General features: G+C 54.0%; 1 protein-coding gene across 1 annotated transcript in view; it reads right to left on the bottom strand.

Moving 5' to 3' along the window:
• The window catches only part of LOC102873821 (plectin-like), a 43,587-nt gene extending 24,664 nt beyond the window's left edge, over positions 1-18,923 (bottom strand). The window contains exons 1-7 of the mRNA XM_006893655.1: positions 18,813-18,923; positions 14,732-14,876; positions 13,308-13,402; positions 9,036-9,148; positions 6,838-7,015; positions 1,971-2,051; positions 1,550-1,624 (exon numbers count right to left, since the gene is read on the bottom strand). Of these exons, the coding sequence (XP_006893717.1) occupies positions 1,550-1,624; positions 1,971-2,051; positions 6,838-7,015; positions 9,036-9,148; positions 13,308-13,402; positions 14,732-14,876; positions 18,813-18,923 (798 nt within the window). The remainder of the gene's footprint in view (positions 1-1,549; positions 1,625-1,970; positions 2,052-6,837; positions 7,016-9,035; positions 9,149-13,307; positions 13,403-14,731; positions 14,877-18,812) is intronic.
• Positions 18,924-19,333: the final 410 nt, after the last annotated feature.

The following is a 19,333-nucleotide window of genomic DNA, read 5'->3' as shown; positions in this document are numbered from 1 at the left end:
CTGGGGACCAAAGATGGGTAGGACATTTTGGCCTAGAGGGTTGGGATCTCAGTGGTCTCCTGACCAACCCTGATCAGATCTTCCCCAACTCTCCCATCCCTCCACTCCTGAGTGACACTCTCGGGAAGTGGGGGACAGCCAGGAAAGGGTCACCTCCCTGGAGCTCCACTATCGCCCACTCCCTGGGGGCCCGTCCAGCTCCTCTGTACTCAGGTGGGCTCTTGGGCAGAAGGGGGTCAGCTGACAGTGTGAGCATCGGGAGGAGAAGCCATTCTCTTCCTAGGCCCTGATCTTTTATACAAATATACTCAGAATGCACCTTTTTCTCTCTGAAGAATTAAATATTCCATGTGGAAAACTCAGACAGCTGCTGTTCCCGTTTTACCTGGGAACATTCTTCCCCAATGTTCTGATACACCTAACATCTGTCCACACCTTTCCACCTCTACACCTGCCCACATCTGTCCACCTTGACACCTGTCCACCTCTATACTTGTCTTCATCTATCTCAACACCTGCCCAGATCTATAGCTTAACACTTTTACACCTTCCCACTTCTGCATGTATCCACCTGTACACCTGTCCGCCTCTATATCTGCCCCCTTCAATACCTTCCCACCTCTATGTCTAGCTACCTCTATTACTGCCTGCCTCTATACCTATGTGTCTACACATGTCCCCCTGTCCACCTGCACCTGCACCTGCCCTCCTGTACCCCTACCTGTGTCTACACCTCTCTTCTTCTACACCTGCCCACGTCTATATCTGTCTGCTTTGATACATTCTTGCTCTATACCTACCACCTGTACACTTGGCCATATCTAAACCTGTTCACCTCCAAGCTTGCCTGCCTCTGCACTTTCTCATCTCTGCACTTACCCCATCGACACCTGCCGACGCCTAGATCCTCTCACCTCTACACCTGCCCACCTCTACACCTGCTCTGTTGGCCTAGTGGGCTGTTTGAGTCCACTCGTTGCTCCAAAGGAGAAAGCAGGGCAGACCCCTGTCATGGGATTTACAGCCTCTGAGACCTACTAGGGGCTCAGCGATGAGTCGGTTCTGATTTCATATTGTTGACAACAACAACACCTGCCAGAGTACACACTTACCTCCATCTGCCTCCATCTATACCAGCTCTCCTCTGCACCTGCCCCGTCTACACCTCCCTCCCACGTACTCGCTCTCCTCCACACCTGCCCTGTCTAAACTGGCCCTCCTGTACACTGGCCCCTCCATGCCTGCCCTGTCTACACTGGCCCTCCTGTACACTGGCCCCTCCATGCCTGCCCTGTCTACACTGGCCCTCCTGTGCATTACCTCTTGTCCACAATGACCCTTCTACACCTTCCTGCTTCCACCTGCTCAGCAGGAACATGGCAGGCACCGGGGGTCCCCTCCCACCATCACAGGACATTTGCCCCTCAATGGCCGTTGGTGGAAGGACACTAACTTTGGGACTTAGTGTCTAGTGGGAGACTTGGCACCTGGAAGCACTCCGTGTGGCGGGACCTGCTCTTGCCGGGGCTGGGATGAGGGCAGACCTTACCTCTGCTGGGGTCTCCCTGCGGGCTCTGGGCATGGCACAGCGCAGCTCCTCCAAGTTCGCATTCAGCAGCAGCTCCTGTGGTCACACGGGACTCAGCCTCGGCCCGTGGCCTCCTGGGGACCTTGGGGCCCTCCAGGACAAGGCGAGCGGCCAGCCTTTCCTCCTCCTCCTCCCCCCTTCCATCATCCAGAAGGCTTCCAGCAGGGAGCCATCCTGCTCTCAGATAGCGGAGAGTGGGGTGTAAGAGTGACCAGCACGCCGAGACTATCCCTGGTGGTGCAGGACAGTCCCGCTGCACCGTGTGACCTGTCCACTTTTCTCCTTCTACACTGGAGACAACTAGCTGAGGTGAGTGTCCTGCACTGGCACACCCCCCCCAACAGTGGTCATGACGGGCAGGACCTCGTCCCCTGGGGCTCACCTCGGCCAGCCAGCGGTTATATCTCTTGGTACGCTCCAGCTGCTGCCGCTCTGGGGGCAGCTGGTAGGTACTCTGTGGGACCTGTGGGAGGAGGAGAGAAAAGCCAGGGTCAGACAGCTGCAGATCGGGGGCGATGCCCAGGATGCCAGGGCTGGCGGCCAGCTGGTGTCCAGCACAACCTCAGGTGTGGGCGGGAGAGGGGAAGTGAACATGCTGGGCTCTGACCAGAACTGGGGCGGGGACAGATGCTCACAGAGACAGCAGGGAAACACAGGGGCCCGAGGCCCGGCATGGGCCAGTGAGGGTGGGCAGAGAGCTGGAAGGGGGACAGCTTGCAGAGAGACAAGGGAGGAGGCCACAGATGACAGAGCTCGGTCAGAGGAGACGCTGAAGGAGTGGTCTGGACTCTGTGAAAGCAACTGGACTCTGACGTCATAGTGCAGGAACCAGGGCTGGCTGAGACGTGTCCACGGGGGTGACCATGGCAGGAGCAGGGCCTGTCCAGGAAGCAGCCTGAACTCTACAGAGTCCTACATCATTCTCCTAATGCCATGCCTTCCTCACCTGCAGACTCACAGGCGGCCCAGGACACCCTGTCTGTCCCCTGCCCTCTCAGCCCTGCCCTGCCCATTTCTCGTTCAAGTCAAGTCTTCACAGCGTCTCTCAGTGCCCCTCACACCCACCTCCATCTACCAGTCCTGCCCATCTGCTTCTAAACATCCCTCGCCTCCTTCTCTCTCCACACCCATCACTGAGGGACTCTGCAAACTTACAAAGGCTCAAAGTTCCCAGAATGACTGGGTGACTCACCTCTGCTCCCTCCTGTCCTCACTCTCCTGCCCCTCTGGCTGGCCTCTGCATGCATGCAGGTCCCTGCCATAGAACACTTGCCCACACTGGGTCCTCTGTCTGGAACAGTCTTCCCCCAGGGAGCTCCAGGAGTCCAGAGGCCCTTCTCAGTGGGGCCTCCCCTAGTTCTTCGATAACCAGACCCCTGTCTATGGTTCTGACGGCCATGCTGTGTGTTGCTTCTTCTCAGTGCCTGTCACTGACTAACCACCACACGCTTGTTGCCTGAATCTCCCCCTGGAATGAGTGCTCTTTATGGACAGAAATGTTTGTCTTCTTTGGTTTGCAGTTGAATCATAAGGCTGACAAATATGTTTGGCACCTACCAGGCACTTCACAAATGTTTAATGAATGGCTAGCTAGTGTTACCGGACATCGTGATCAAAAGGGGATAAATGTAGAACAGGCTGTCAAATTCTCACGGACTCCAGACTTCGCAGAGCAATGAAGGTAAATCAACCCCTAGAATTACTGTCCTGAGAAAATCTTTAAATTTAAAGCAAAAATATCCCCTGGAGTCTTCCTAAAACCAAGTAGTAGTCTGGTGGCCTAGTGTTTAGGAGTTGCCCTGACAACCTAAAGGCACAAAGTTCAAAGCCACCAGCTGTTCCATAGAGGAAAGACGGGTGATCTCCACTCATACGATTTACCATCTCTGAAAATCTGCCGGAGAGGAGCCAGCAGTTTATTACATGACTCAATAGCACATAACAACAGTAAGATTTTAAAAAAAAAGATGACTTGAGATAAATACACTGAGCTTGGAGAATCAGGTCTGAAATGTGGAAGACCCTGTAGATGGGGTAAATGGTGGACTGTTTAGTTATGAGGCTCTGATCATTTATTTAATCTTCCACTCATTGTTCTAACCAATAATCCATCCATCTGCTATTCCATCCATCCATCCATCCATCCATCCATCCATCCTTCCAATCATCTAGTTATCCATTCACCCTTCATCCATTCGTTAATCCACTATTCCATCTGTCCACCTACCATCTGTCTATACATCTAGCCATCATTCATCATTCTATCCACCTATCTGCCATTCCTGTCATCCATTCATCCATCCGTCCATCCACCCACCCACCCATCTATCCCCCACCTTTTATCCATCATCCATCAACCCATCATTCTATACATCCACCTACCATTCCATCCATCTACTCATCCGCCTGTTCATTCAGCCATCTACCATTCCCTCTTCCCAACAAGTGTTTACAAAAGTCTTGCTCAGAGTCAGGTCTGTGGTCAGCACTGGGAATCTGGAATAAGAGGAATGAGGTCTGTGGAGACAATGACAAGATGCGCAAGCAACTCACCAATAACAAACTAATGCTGTGGGGGACGAAAGCTCGTCAATGAGAAGAGACGCATTTAGTGGATGGATTCATGCAAAGCCTTCTGGGATGCAAGGTTGAGTCTGGAGAGCTCAGAGGACCAGTTTTGCTGACGATGTAAATGGGTTCTGAGAAGCTAAGCAGCCCGCAGCAGTCAGGTCACTGCACCGGTCACGGGACACGTTCAAGATGGGTGTGTACCGTCAACTTGGAACCAACTCATAGCGGAGCCTCGAGTGGATTCTCAGAGGCAATGACATGGGAGGAGATTTCTCATCTTTCTCCTGTGGATCCAAACCACGTGGTTTTGGATTGGCAGGATAATAATTCCTTCCTAGTAGAATACCAGAGTTCCTTGTTATAAGAATGAGCTGACCCAAGCAGGTTTTTCTAATTAACTCCTGGCTCTAGATTTCTTGTCTGCCATGGATGTTGTAGAATGTGTATTTGAGGCCTGAACTTTTTGCTATGAGGGAAGGTACCACAAAGATAACATTTACTTGTAGGGAATAGGGCGGAGAGGACGTCAGAGAAGCCGAGAAGCCTGCCATGCTTCCCAAGCGTCAATAAGCTCTCTGTGGCTGACAGCAATCTGAACGGCACTGTCCCCTTACCTGTGATGGAGGTTATCTTGAATGATACAAGTCAGTGAGGTAGAAAGAGAGGGACAGGCTCTGTGCACAGGGCACAGACGTGCAAACGGCCTGAGGCAGGGACAGCCCTCTGACCCGTGGGGTTCAGTCTCTGTGCCGGGACACAGTCAGGTGGCACGGCTCTCCTGGAAGGTGGCAAGCCTGCACACATGCAGATGTCTCAGCTCCTCAGAATCAAGAACCACGAAAAACCAAAACGGATTTCAAAGAGACCCTCAATGTTACATCAGAGTGTCAACACGCCAAAACAAAGGGAAGAAGTAAGAGAGCTGAACAGAAGTTGTCCAAGGGAAGCTCAAGAGGGCAAAGTATTAGAATAGAATGTGTGGAGAGGTGGTCAGAGAATAAAAGGACTTGGCATGTCTCAAACTGAAAGAACAGGGCGGGGGGGGAATTCAAGCCTCAAGTTGTAATACTGAGAGATATTATGGACAAAATCTTGAACGATCCAGGAAACATCAGAGGATAGCGGAATACACAGAATCACTGTTAACAAAAAGAATTGGTCGACAATGAAATGGTTCAGGAAGAATTGTATGACCACGAGCCAATGAGAATGCAGGAAGAAGTTGAAGTTGCACTGAAGACACTGGCTCCAGGATGAAATGGGATACCAACGGCATGTTTCAACTAACAGATGCAGCATTGGATGCACCCGTCAGTCTGTGCCAGGAAATTTGGAAGACAGCTATCTGGCCAACCAAGTGGAAAAGGCCCATATTTGTGCCCATTCCCAAGAAAGGTAATCCAACAGAAAGTGTAAATTACCAAACAATATAATTAATATCACAAGCAAGCACACTGCTGAAGATAATGAAAATAGCTAGAAGTTTACAACTTCTAGAAGTTCAAGTTGGATTTAAAAGAGGCCATGGCCCCAGGGGTATCATCAGGAAGATGCTGGCTGAAAGAAATAAAACACCAGAGGAACGTCTAATTGTGCTTCATTGACTATGCAAAAACATTTGACTGTGGATTAGAACAAATGATGGCTGATTTAAGGACAATGGGAATCCCAGAACACTTAATTGTGCTCATGCAAAATTTATACAAAGACCAGTGGTCTGTTGTGTGAAGAGAGAAACAAATAATACATGGTTAAAAAAATTCAGAAAGGTGTGTGTCAAGGTTGGATCTTTTCTTGATACCTATTCAATCTGTATGATGAGCGAATTATTCAAGAAGTTGTACTCTATATAGAAGAATGTGGCATCAAGATCAGAGAAGATTCATCAATAACTTATGTTATTACAATAACACAACTTTCCTTGCTGAAAATGAGGACTTGAAGTGCTTGCTGCAGAGGATCAAGGCTACAGTATTCAATATGGATTGCTTCTCAACTTCAAGAAAACAAAAATTCTCACCACTGGACTGATGGGCAACATCATGATATGTGAAGAACAGACTGTAACTGTCAACAGCTTTATCTTCTTGGATCCAAAAACAACATCCTTGGAATCAGCAGTCCAGACATCAGGAGATGTATTGCTTTGAGAAAGTGTGCAGTCAGAGACCTCTCCAAATTATTGAGGAACAATGATGTCAGTTTAAAGACTAAGGTACACCTGATTCAGGCCATGTTTCTTTTCAGTCATTTGTTATGTATCTGAGAGATGGATAATGAAAGGATGACAGAAGAAGAACTGATGCCTTCAGTCTGTGATGTTGGAGAAGAATTCTGAAGGTCCCTGGGACTGTCAAAAGAACAAACAGATATGTCTTGGAGAAGGCGCAGCCAGAGTGCTCCTTGAAGCAAATATGATAGTTTCGACTCACATACTTTGGGCATGTTGCTAGGAGACAGTATTCCTTAGAGGGACATCCGCTTGGAAAAGTGGAGGGTCAGTGAAAGAGAGGAAGACCCTCAACCAGATGGACTGTGCCAGAGACTGAGGATGGCTCAGGATAGGGCACGGTTCAGATCTGTTGTTCACACGGTGAGTCACAGTCAACTCAACACCTAACACCACCACCACCACCACCACCACCACCACCACCACCACCACTGCCACCACCACTTACTGGTCTGGGCTTGGCCAGCACGGGTGCACGCTTGGGCATGGGGATGGCACGGGGCCTCGGAACAGTCAACTTGAACTCCTTGGGCTCTGTGACCTTGGTCTTGGCTTTCACAACAGAGGCCTGATTGGCTGACGCCGTTTCCAGCTCTCTGAGCAGCTCCTGAATCTCTGGTTGCAGCCTGGGAGCCCAAAGTGGGAGAAGGGGCTCAGAAGGAGTGTTGGCTGAGCAGGTAAACGGGGTGCTGGACCCCCAGGACCAGTGTTCAGGCCTCAGGATGGGTGTTAACAGTGACTGACAGGCCCTCTCTCCCAGGAACTGCTGCTTTGCAAGCACAGAGCCAATTCCACCCCATGATGCACTGACGTGCCCCTTTTTCAGATGAAGACACAGAGGCCAGAGGCTTCCTTCCTCAAGGCCACCTGGGAGGGTGGGCCACTGGGGGGCAAGGGAGTGCCATTGCAGGGAGGGGACATCTGAGGAGGGACAGCTGGGATAGGGAGCTAACCCAGGCAGACAGATGGCGGGGGGAGTGAGCCGGGGAGGGAGAAGCTGCCATTGTGGAGGAATATTCTGGAGCTGTGCTGTGAGGACTGGCTGGTGGGATGAAGCCGCAGGAGGGAGTGGGTGAGGGGCCTGGAGCCCGTGTCTCCCTCGGGGTCTGGATGTTCCTGGGCAGCTTAGGGGATGCCCCGAGCCAGGGCTCTGGAGAGGCTGCATCAAAGTTGGGGTCCCTCTGTCTGCACACCAGCCCTGCCCACTGCTCCCCTGGACCCTCTGGGAGATCCCTGGCCACTGGGAGGCTGTGGGGAGGAGCCTCAAGTCTGCTGAGGTCCAGTGTCTGAGCAGGGTGAGGAGAAGTGGGAAGTGAGTGATGGGCTGGGTTCCAAGGGACACAGGGAGGCCACATCTGAGACGGTGGGGAGGAAGGTGACACTGTGACGCCAGGTCCTGTGGGGCCCAGCGACAGCAGATTCTGAGCCCATCCCTGTGCCCAGGAGGCTTCTCCAGTGCTGCCAGTGGTGGTAGATGGGGTCTGGGGACGGTCCCTCAGGGCAACGGTCAGCTGTAGGGGACACTCGGCCTCCCAGGGCCCTCGGTCTCCAGGGAATCGGTTGAAGGGTAGGGTGTCTGTGCACACTGGGAGCACGGCCTCAGCAAGGTCCCACGGCACCTCACCCCAGCAGCCTCTCCACAGGGCTGAAGGCAGGGCCCGGGGCTCCTGGCCGAGTCTGTGGGCCCCAAGCCCACAGGCAAAGGGCTACCGAGGGCAGTTTTGCAGTGACAGGCCTGGATGGTACCTTTCCAGGGCCTGAGAGGGGTCTAGGTCTGAATCCACCCGGAGTCACAGCTGAGCCTCTCCTCCACCCTGGGGGCCATGGTGTCCTCCCACCTCTATCCTGGGGTCCGTGGTGTGTGTCCTCCCACCTCTATCCTGGGGGTCATGGTGTCCTCCCACATCTATCCTGGGATCCATGGTGTAGTCCCACATCTATCCTGGAGTCCATGGTACCCTCCCACCTCTATCCTGGGATCCATGGTGTCTGTTCTCCCACCTCCACCCTGGGGCCGTGGTGTCCTCTATCCTGGGGTCTGTGGTGTGTGTCCCCTGCAACTTCACCCTGGGGTCCATGGTTGGGCTGGGGCCTGGCAGGCACCCATGGAGGTGTGCTGCCATTGGCCAAAGAGCCCACTTCACCCCTCAACCACTGGGCACCATCTCAGCGCCCTGCTCAGTAGGTGTGTTCCCGAGTAGAGGGGGCTGCTCCTCCATCAGTCACACAGCAGCCTCCTGGAGGCGGCACAGACGGGACTCGAGGCTCCGGCTCCGGCTCCTCACTGTTGTTGGCTGCTGTCGGGGAGGACTCAGCGATCCTGTGAACCACAGATCTGACCGCTGCCCTGTCCTGTCCCAACCATCCTCATCGTCTCTGACACACTAGAGCCATTGCCGCTGTCACTGTCAGTCCATCTCACTGAGGGTCTTCCTCTCCTTTGCTGTCCTTCCACCTTTCCAAGTACGCCCCAAGGAACAGCCTTACCCGGCTGTATGTCCCAAGTTTGAGAGATGAAGCTTCACCATCCTTGGCTCCAAGGTGCACACAGTTAGCCCCTCGGCCCCTCACAGCACACCTAGCTGGCTGCCCACACAGCATGGCCCATCTGCTGGGCACCCTGCCCCCACTGCTGTCCTCACCCACCTCATCAGGGGGTCGATCCAGCTCTCCTTGACGTGGGTGGTCTCATACACCAAGCTCCACTCGTCCTTGATCCAGGAGCACAGGTTTATGGGGTTGAAGAAGAACCTGAGGAACTACAGGGGAGCAGAGTTCTCAGGGCCCCACCACCTGGGCCGGATCCCCTTCTCACAGGGGCAGGGCAGGGCAGGAGGGAGGTGGGAGGAGAGGTCAGAGGAGAGGCCACACTGCAGGAAGGCAGGAGGTGGATGACAGAGGGCGCCCTCCACAAAGCTGGTGGGAGCGGCCCTCTGAGCAGGTCCATCACCTGGGTCCTTTCTCCCTCTAGGGGCCCAAAGACCCCCCCGAATCTGATCGCTCTTTCCCACCTAATGTCCATCTCTGCATGCTGCTCCATTTCCTGGCCCCCACCTTCCTCAAGCCCAGCCACTGGTTCTTGACCCATTTGCCCATCCAGGAACACATCCCACACCTGCAAACACAACTTTCCAGAATGGATTACGATCCACAATGGGGGAGTGGCCAGGGTGGTCCACCCAGAGAATGTGTGTGAGTGGGAGTGGGCCCTCTGCCCATCAGCTGATCCCATTAGCACGTGGATGCACAGCCTGGGGATGGTGGGACCACCTTATTCCCTCCAGGAATTGTCACACGGCCCATCCCCAAGGCAGGCAGGCTCTCCTGGGAGCACAGATCAAGGCCTGGGGAGTCCAGCGAGGCCATTCTGGGCTGAGGCCCCCCATGAGTCAGTACACCCCACTGGCTGAGTCATTCCCATGCACAGCAGTGACAGCCTGGAACCAAGACTTCATTCCTGTTTTCCAGGCCCAGCACGGAGCTCTCAGCACACGAGCTCCTGGACACAGACATCAGGGCACTAATCACGAGTGGGGGCTCATGACGGAGGGGAATCCTGAGAGTGGGGGCTCCCGAGGGAGGGGAATCCTGAGAGTGGGGGCTCCCGACGGAGGGTCCTCTTGAGCATGGCCTTAGAGCAGCTCCAAAGCCAGAGTCTTCAGACCACCAGTCCTCCTGAGGGTGAGTGCTCCACAGTTAGGTCCTCCCAAGAGTGAGTGCTCCTGGGGGTGGGTCCTCCTGGGGTAGGGTCCTCCCTGCGGGGGTGGGTCTCTCTTGAGGGGGAGTGCTCCCAGGGGTGGGTCCTCTTGAGGGTGAGTCCTCCCAGGGGTGGATCCTCCTGGGGGAGGGTCCTCCCAGGGGGTGAGTCCTCCTGAGGTGAGTCCTCCTGAGTATGGTCCTCCCAAGCGAGAACTCTCCCAAATGTGAGTGCCCTAGAGCTAGAATCCTCCAGACCACCAGTCCTCTTGAGAGTGGGTCCGCCTGAGGGTGAGTCCTCCCAAGTGTCGGCCTCCGGAGTGAAGACCACCCCAAACCCACAACCCTCCCGAGGGCGGTCCTCTCAAAGGTGGATTCTCTGAAACGTTCGTGTTCCCAAGGTGACCCTGACCCTTCTGGGTGGCAGTCCTCCCTACTGTGTGGTCTTCCCCCAATGAGGGTCTCCCCAGCGGCAGGGTCCTCTCAGGAACAGGTCATTCTGAGCACACCGTCCTTACACACACCGGTCCCGAGAGTGGCCCTGAGCCCCCGCGCAGGTCACAGGCTGTGAAATTAACCCCGACCTGGGACTATGATCTCTCAAAAACACCTCTCGGGGAGCTCTGGTGGCCTAGTGGCAAGAAGCTGTACTGCAATCCCAAAGGTACACGGTTCGAATCCACTAGATGCTCTGCCGGAGAAGGAGGGACAATCTCCTCCTGTACCAGTGAGATCTGACTTGACAATACATGCACAAAAAATAATAAAATTTAAAAAAACCCCACAACACCTCTCAAAGGTCTCTTAGAAAAACCTTCTGTCCAGCCTTTTGTTGTTTTGGTTTGTTGTTGTTTTTTAAAAGAAACCACTTGGCCAACTGACTGGAAGAGATCTGTATTTGTTACCATCCCAAAGAAAGGTGACCCAACAGAGTGTGGAAACTATAGAACAATCTCATTGATTTCACATGCAAGCAAGATTTTACTGAAGATTATCCAAAAACGACTGGAACAGCACATGAGCAGAGAACTACCAGAAGTCCAGGCTGGGTTTAGAAGGGGCTGTGGTACTAGGGATATTGTAGCTGATGTTAGATGGATCTTGGCTGAAAGCAGGGAATACCAGAGGAATGTCTATCTGTGTTTCATTGATTATGCAAAGGCGTTTGACTGTGTGGATCATAACAAACTGTGCCTGACTCTGAGAATGGGAATCCCAGAACACTTGATTGTTCTAATGCGAAACCTATACTTGGACCAGGAGGCAGTCGTCAGAACAGAGCAAGGGAACACTGCATGGTTCAAAATTGGGAAGGGTGTACACTAGGGATGCGTCCTATCTCCATACTTTTTCAACCTATATGCAGAACAGATTATCCGGGAGGCTGGGCACTATGAGGAGAAATGTGGGGTCAAGATTGGTGGACGATTTATCAACAATCTGTGTTATGCAGATGACACAACCTTGCTTGCTGAAACTGAAGAGGACCTGAAGCACCTGCTGCAGAGGGTCAAGGACTGCAGCCTCCAATATGGATTAAGGCTCAACGTCAAGAAGACAAAGGGGAGCTCTGGTGGCCTAGTGGCAAGACGCTGCACGGCAATCCCAGAGGTACGTGGTTCAAATCCACCAGATGCTCTGCTGGAGAAGGAGGGGGCAATCTCCTCCTGTACCAGTCAGATCTGATTTGACAGTACATGTAAAAATAATACAATAAAAAAAAGAAGACAAAGATTCTCACCCCTGGACCAATTGGCAGCATCAGGATGGATGGTGAAGAGATTGAGATTGTACACAGCTTTAGTTTGCTTGGCTCCACAATCAACACTCTTGGCACCAGTAGCCAGGAAATTAAAAGGCGCGTTGCCATGGGAAAGTCTGCTGTTAGGGACCTCTCCAAGGTACTGAAGAGCAATGGTGTCTCTCTGGAGACTAAGGTGCGTTTGATACAGGCCATGGTCTTCGCAATCACTTGTTATGCATCAGAGAGTTGGACAATGATCAAGGAGGCTAGAAGGAGAATTGATGCCTTTGAGCTGTGGTGCTGGATAAGAATACTGAGAATACCATGGACTGCTAAGAAAACATTCATCCTGGAGAGGGTTAAATCAGGCTGGTCCTTGGAGGCAAGGATTCTGAAGCTTCGTCTGACATACTTTGGACATGTTGCAAGGAGGGATCATTTCTTGGAGAAGGACGTCATGCTTGGGAGGGTGAAGGGACAATGCAGGAGGGGAAGATCCTCTATGAGGTGGATTGATTCAGTGACTGGAGTGATCGGGATAGGTGTGTCAGAGACAGTGAGATAGGCACAGGACAGAGCAGGGTTTAGGGCTGTCATATATAGAGCCATATGAGTAGCAGGCAACTTGACGGCACACAACAACAACAACTCTTGCTTAAGAGAACTGTGAAAGTATTTGTTCCCTGGGAATTATGTGGACAGGAAAAACCTACAGGAAAGAAAAATTAGCCTGGGCCACACTCATTATTTCGCCTCGTTAGAGGTCCAGGTCTGGGGGCTGAGGGCTGGGGGTTCCTGGAGAAACGAGCGTCCAGGGTCTTTGTGAAGGTGGAGCAAGGCCATGCACAGAGTACAGAACTCGAGGGGCCACTGCACACAGCGAGGAGTCCACAGACGTGAGGGGCACACAGGCGTGGCTGAGGCAGGGAAGCTGGGCAGCACCCCAGGACTCCAGCCCTCCCCCTTCCTCTGGCCCTCAGAGCCCCAGTTGGGCTGGAGTTAGAAGAAGCAGGACAAGGTTCTTGAAGCCTGGAGGACAGTGACAGATAGACAAGTCACAGCTAAGCACTGGCTGGCACTGGCCACCGAGTCTAAGGACCTCGGACCACACTCCCAGGACACGTGGTCAGGGAGGGCGCCTGTGTCGCAGTGGTCCATCCGGCGTCTGCTCCCTTCAAGCCAGCTCCAGGGGTCGGCGACAGATGGACGAGTGACTGGAGGGTTTAGTCAGTGACCGCTGGATGGGGGCCCTGGCGTTTAGGAGCCCTGCTGTTAGGTGGATGAAGCACAGGTGGCCAGCGGTTCAAAGCCACCAGCCGCTTCCACAAAGCTTCACCAACTCAGAAACACAACAGGGCAGTTTTGCTGGTCAACAGGGTCACTGTAGCTGAAGATACTCCGGCAATGGGGTCCCCCCTTCCTCAGGTTTAGGGGAGGGTCTCCCACATCAGGTTTAGGAACACGGTGCGCCCACTCACCTTGTGCATCTTGTCCCGGGGCTGGGAACAGACGATCTTACGGAAGAGCCGGAAGCCGAGCTCCTGCACGTGGAACGTGGCCAGGTAGCAGATCACTGTGGGGTGAGGGGTCAAATGAGCAGGTGAGCGGGCTCCCCTCACCGGGGGCCGCAGGGTCCTCCAGACCAGGACCTCCCCGCGTGGGCAGGCAGTGGGCAAAGGCATCCAGAACACAACAGTGGTCCAAGTGCCTTGGGGAGCAAGCTGTGGCCTTCAAAGCCTTCCTCGAAGGTTCCAGAAACTCTCAATGTGCACCAGGTGCCCCCGCCGAGAGCTGAAATACTGTCAGTTCAGTTTAGTAGCTTAGTGAGCTCACGGACCTCGAGGCCAGTGGAGCATGGACATCCCTCGGCCTGGCGGGGGTCCTGGGCGCTCACACCACCTGCTGTGTGGCCTGGGCTGCTGAGGGTGACTGGGACCCCAAAACCCTCATCCTCACCCCTCCTGGGGCAGAGTCTCAAGGCCAGAAGGCCCTCTCCCAGTGGAGACAGGGGTCGTCCTGCCATGGATGCCACCCCTGTAAAGCAGTGTCAGAAGCCTGCAGAAGTCCAGTGCGAACACACAGCAGCTCATTAACCCTCAGCACAGTCCAGATGACATCGCTGGCCCCGGCCAAGGCCTGCCCATGGGTCCTGGGGTTAGAGGCAGGATCCTGTCTGTGAAGGGCTGGTGACTTTGCCCAAGCTGGCCTCTGGGTGGGGGCAGATGACGTGGTGGACACGGTATGCGCCAGCTGGACCACACAGCACCTTTACTGTCTGGACTGCGTTTCCTAGTCCACCTGTTGTGAGAGATTCCACGTGCATGAAATTCACATTTCCCACCTGGTGGGGACCCATGACATCACGCACTGCAGAGTCGGGGACGGCACCATTGGACCCATGCGTACCTCACTTAAGGAGTCCTGGTGGCATTGCAGGTTAAGTGCTGGGGTGCTAACTGCCCAGGGGCAGCAGTTCAAACCGACCGGCTGCTCCGTGAGCAGTTTCCTCCCATGAACACCTACAGCCTTGGACGGACGGTTGCCCTGAGTCAGCTCTGACCTGACAGCAATCAGTTTTGGCTTCTGTTTGGTCCCTTGCTTACTGGGTAATCCACCCATTCCACATTCTATCCTTGCACAGACGGGGCCTCCCTGAGAGCCAGAGGCAGGTCTGGCTGGACTGGGCCAGCTGGGGCTCACGTCTGTCTGCACTGAGGTTGGACAGAAGTCCTGGGGGTGAGAACTAGCCATCAGCCAGGCAGGGACTCAGTGAACATGTCTGTAAGGTGGGGTAGCACACCCCTCATCCTCAGGGCAACCCTGAGGGTGTGCAGGGAGGTGAGGGCTGTGGAGACCCCGAGTGAACAGAGACCCAGGAGGACATGGACAGAGAGGTACCCACCCTCAAAGAGACTGTAGTCAGCCCACAGGCAGAACCGTCCGTCCCGGGCGTAGAAGGCGTCCACCACGGTTCTCAGTAACTTCTGGTACTCGAGGCACCCAGAGAGGACATCCAGGATGAAGGCCCGCTTGATGGGGCTCAGCTCCTGGAGGGAGACGGGTAGAGGGGCCCGTTTGTGGGTGATCCTCATACATCACGGGAGGAAGGAGGGGCTGCGGCCACACGGTGATGACTGAGCCCCCAGGGACCCGGCTCTCCTGCTCTCGGCGTGGGTACAGGCACAGGCGCCAGCCTGGAGGAGGTGACACCACTGAGGAGGTGCGTGCCCACAGGCCTGCGGGCAGCGGTCACACGAGGGGACAGCAGGAGGTGGGCGGCTTCGGGGCCACAGCAGGACTGACCTCACTGACCCCAAGGAACCACGTGGTGCGCCAGCTGTTCAGGAAGGAAACAGCATTTCAGAACAGAAAGAAGGTCCGTGTTTGTGGGCAGGGCCGCGGAGAGGTGGACGGGGCGATGGTGAAGGGGATTTAGAAATGAGTGTCCAGAACGCTACGGCTTCTGTCCCCTTTAATTCCGCCATCGCGCTTGTGGGAAGTGAAAGGAACCATCCAGAAAAGGCCACGCCCAGCCACAGCAAGCCACGGGCTGGGAGCTGAGCGGAACAACAGAGCCCCTGAGTGGCACAATGCACTAGGTTGGCAGTTCAAATCCATGAGGCTGTCGGTTCAAACCCACCATGGGCACTGCAGGGAGGGTCGGAGTGGGGTGTCAGGCATGCGTCCAGGCGCACTCCTGTTTCTGTCTCAGTCAGAGGACGGCTCTGGTGATCTGCTTCCGAGGTCACAGCTGTAGACACATGGGTCCAGCATGAGTCAGAATCCCCTCGACCGGAACAGGTCTGCATTGAGAGAGCCTTGGTGGCACTGTGTTTAGGGCACTGGCGACTACCCAGAAGGCTGGCTCCTCGGTAGAACGTCTGCTTCTCTAAAGGCTTGACAACCTTGGACACCCAGGCCAGGCAGCAGTCAGCACAACAGAATACAAACGTGTACATTGCAGCTTCTGAATCAGTTGTTATTGTTCAGTGTCAAGTTACCTGTGACCCATAGCGACCCTAAGCACAGTAGCTCTGGTCCCTCCCTTATCCTGAGCCAGTGTCTGACTCACTGCCTCTGACACACCTACTCTCACTACCCCAGTTACTTTGTCAGCCCATGTCATCTGGGGTCTTCCTCCAAGCATGATGTCCTTTTCCAGGCACTGGTCCCTTCTGGCCATGTGGCCAAACGATGTGAGACGGAGCTGGAAAATCCTTTGCTCCAAGAAGCAGCCTGGTTTCCCCCTCTCCAGGATGTCTGGCCTCCTGGCAGTCCACGGTATGTTCAGCACTCTTCTCCAGTTCAGTATCGACAGTCAGAACAAGACCGTGGAAGAGACCACCATGTACTTAATTGCCAATTGAGATGGAATATCTAGACAATGAAAACAAAGCCACGGGAGTCAAAATAGGACTGTGAGTCTATCCCACCCGAATTCGAAAAGCATCTCAAGAACAGATTTGATGCTGTCAACGCTAATGACAGAGTTGTATGATGACATCCAGGACATCAACAGTCACGACCAAAGCAAATGGTCATTTCAAAGGCAAGAAAGAAAGACCCAAAAATAGACGTCAGAAGAGATTCTGGACTTGGTCATCAACATAGGGAAGCCAAAACAAAGGAAAGAAATTATTAAGAGAGTTGACAGAAGGTTTCAAAGGGCATCTCAAGACGACAAAGCAAAGTGTTCCACTGACTGTGCAAAGAACTGGCCTCAGAAACCCCAAGGGGGAGATCAGCTCAGCAGTTTTCAAGCTGAAAGCAAGTTCCAGTTTCGAGGTGCAACACTGGAGGGTTCTTAGGAAAAACCGTGGGAAGTGTCAGAAGCATCTAAAAGAAGCCCCGGGGCCGGGCCACTCGCGCCCTCTCCTGGGGACTGCCAGGGTTGGACAAATGACTGGGTGCAGACACATCACACACGTCACCACATGCAGGGAGAGGTCAGGACATGCTGTGGCAGACATGCGACAGGGGCCGCCTGAGGCTGTGGGGACCAGTGTGACCAGGCCAGCAGGAGGGCTCCCCGTGTGGAGGGCGGAGGGCGGAGGGTGTAGCATGGTGGCGGCTCTTCCTCCTCGAGGCCAGCAGTCACCCTCTGAGGGGACACTGCCCCTACCTGGCCTGTATGAGTTCCTGTAGTGGGGGCATGGCAGGTGAGGGGGTCTAACCTACTGTGACAAACTTGGGGGGCCCTTAAGGAGCACAGTGGATTTAAGCATTTGGGCTGCTAATCAATAGGTCAGTGGTTCAAATTCAATGGGATTCCCATTTTCTCCTCAGAGTCAGCCACAGTTTGTTATGATTCGCACAGTCAAATGCCTTTGCATAATCAATGAAACACAGATAGACATTCCTCTGGTATTCCCTGTTTTCAGCTAAGATCCATCTAACATCAGCTACAATATCCCTAGTACCACGACCCCTCCTAAACCCAGCCTGGACTTCTGGCAGTTCTCTGCTGGTATACTATTCCAGTCGTTTTTGGATAATCTTCAGTAGGATCTTGCTTGCATGTGAAATCAATGAGATTGTTTTATAGTTTCCACACTCTTTCGGGTCACTCTTCTTTGGGATGGAGACAAATATAGATCTCTTCCGGTCAGTTGGCCAAGTGGTTGTAGCCACTCTATGAAAGACAAGGCAGCCTGCTTCATGGGCACTACAGCTGTGGAAGACCTACAGGCCAGCTCTGCCCTGGCACGAGTGTGAGTCCGAAGTGACCAGACAGCAACAGTGGGGGACGTGTGCCCCGTGCTCGCCCGCAGGGTCTGGAGCTGCCCTCTGCCCAGGGCTGGGACTGCACTGGGGGCTCTGCGTCCTCAAGCCTCCTTCCCTGGACCCTTGTTCCCAGTTCTGCTCAGACTGGAGTTGAGGTTACTCCCACCTCCACCTGCAGAGGCCACTGCTCTTGACCTTGGGACTGTCCCCTTCCAGTCTTGAACAGTGAGAACTGGAAGTCAGAGCGGGCCTGTCACACCAGGATGGCCCGAAGTAGTCACCGCCAAGGCCTGCTATTCTAGGCCTGGCTGCATCCTGTTGTGGTTCAGTGCCATCGGGTCAAGTACAGCTCATGGGAACCCTCTGAACAACCAATCTGAACACCATCCTATCCCGTGCCACCCTCTCAACTTCCCACACACTCAACCCACCTGGTCGAGAGTCTTCCTCTCTTTCACTGCCCCTCCACCTTTTCAAGCATCCTTAGTCACTGTCCAGCTCTCAGATGTCCACTGAGATGTGTCACTGTCCAGCAAGTGACTGAAAAGATCATGGCCTGAATCAGGTGCACCTTAGTCCTCAAACTGACATCATTACTCCTCAGTAATCTGGAGAGGTCCCTGGCTACAGACTTCCCCACTGCAGGTCTGTCAAACCAGGATACTCCCTCTGCTCCAGGTCAACAAAGGTCCATCACACAAGGACAGCCCGAGGTGCGCTCACTTTCACCCCCACTGCTCCAGGCCTGGCCCAGCCCTCAGCTCAGAGGATCAGGGCTTCTCCCAGTTTCCTGTGACACTGCAGGGGTCGTGGGGGAGAGGTGACTAAGGACAGAGTCCAGGGAAGGTCGGGTGTACTCTTCTGACCTTAGACTGAGGACAGCACCACGGGGATGTGGCCCCATGCCATGGGGGCATGAATCATCTGTCACGCTCTGTCTGGATGTTGGGCATGACTCTGGGGACAGCTGGGTCAACACGCTGTGACAGTGAGTAAAATCCAGACTTCCACCCTGGGCATCCAGGGCCTGCGACTTGCCGGCTTCGGCTTTAGAGCAGGGCGGCCCTGCGGGAGAGGTGTGCTAACGGGCTGGGCTGGCAACCTGAAGGCTGGTAGTTTGAACCCCCAAGCACCTCCAAGGGACACGATGAGGTGGGCTGTTTCTGTTAGGATTGATGCCCAGCGGGGGCGACCCTTCGGAGGGTTGATGAGTTCGGGTCTAGCCCCCGGCAGCGGGACTGGTTTGGCCCCCAGCCTACCTGCAGGTCAAGGGACACGGTGTCCAGGAACTGCTCGGGACTGTCCTTCTGGGGTCTGTATTTGCTGAGCTGCTTAACCACAGTTTGGACGCATTCGCCCTGGTACGCCATCCTCCGGGCGGCAGGCCCTGCAAGGTCACCAGGACACAAGGTTATAAGGTCATGTTGCAGGGCCAGATGACCACTCTGCAGAGGGGCCTTGCCTGAGGGTGGGAACCTGGCTGGCAGGCCTGGTGTCCCTCACCCACACCCACTCCAACCTGTTGTTGTTTTTTAAGAAACTAATTTTTTAGGGAGCTCTGGTGGCCTAGTGGCAAGAAGCTGCACTGCAATCCTAAAGGTACACAGTTTGAATCCACCAGATGCTCTGCTGGAGATGGAGGGACAATCTCCTCCTGTACTAGTCAGATCTGATTTGATGGTACACACAAGAAAATAATAAAAATCTTTTTTAAAAAAAAGAAACTAATTTTTAAAATTAATTTTAACGAACCTTTACAGAGACTTTGTATTTCCATTCA

Source organism: Elephantulus edwardii, unplaced genomic scaffold (genome assembly GCF_000299155.1).
Source record: "Elephantulus edwardii isolate Elephantulus edwardi_28Jun2011 unplaced genomic scaffold, EleEdw1.0 scaffold00129, whole genome shotgun sequence".
Classification (NCBI taxonomy): Eukaryota; Metazoa; Chordata; class Mammalia; order Macroscelidea; family Macroscelididae; genus Elephantulus; species Elephantulus edwardii.
The sequence above is the reverse complement of the archived record's forward strand: the minus strand, read 5'-3'. Positions and strand labels throughout refer to the sequence as shown.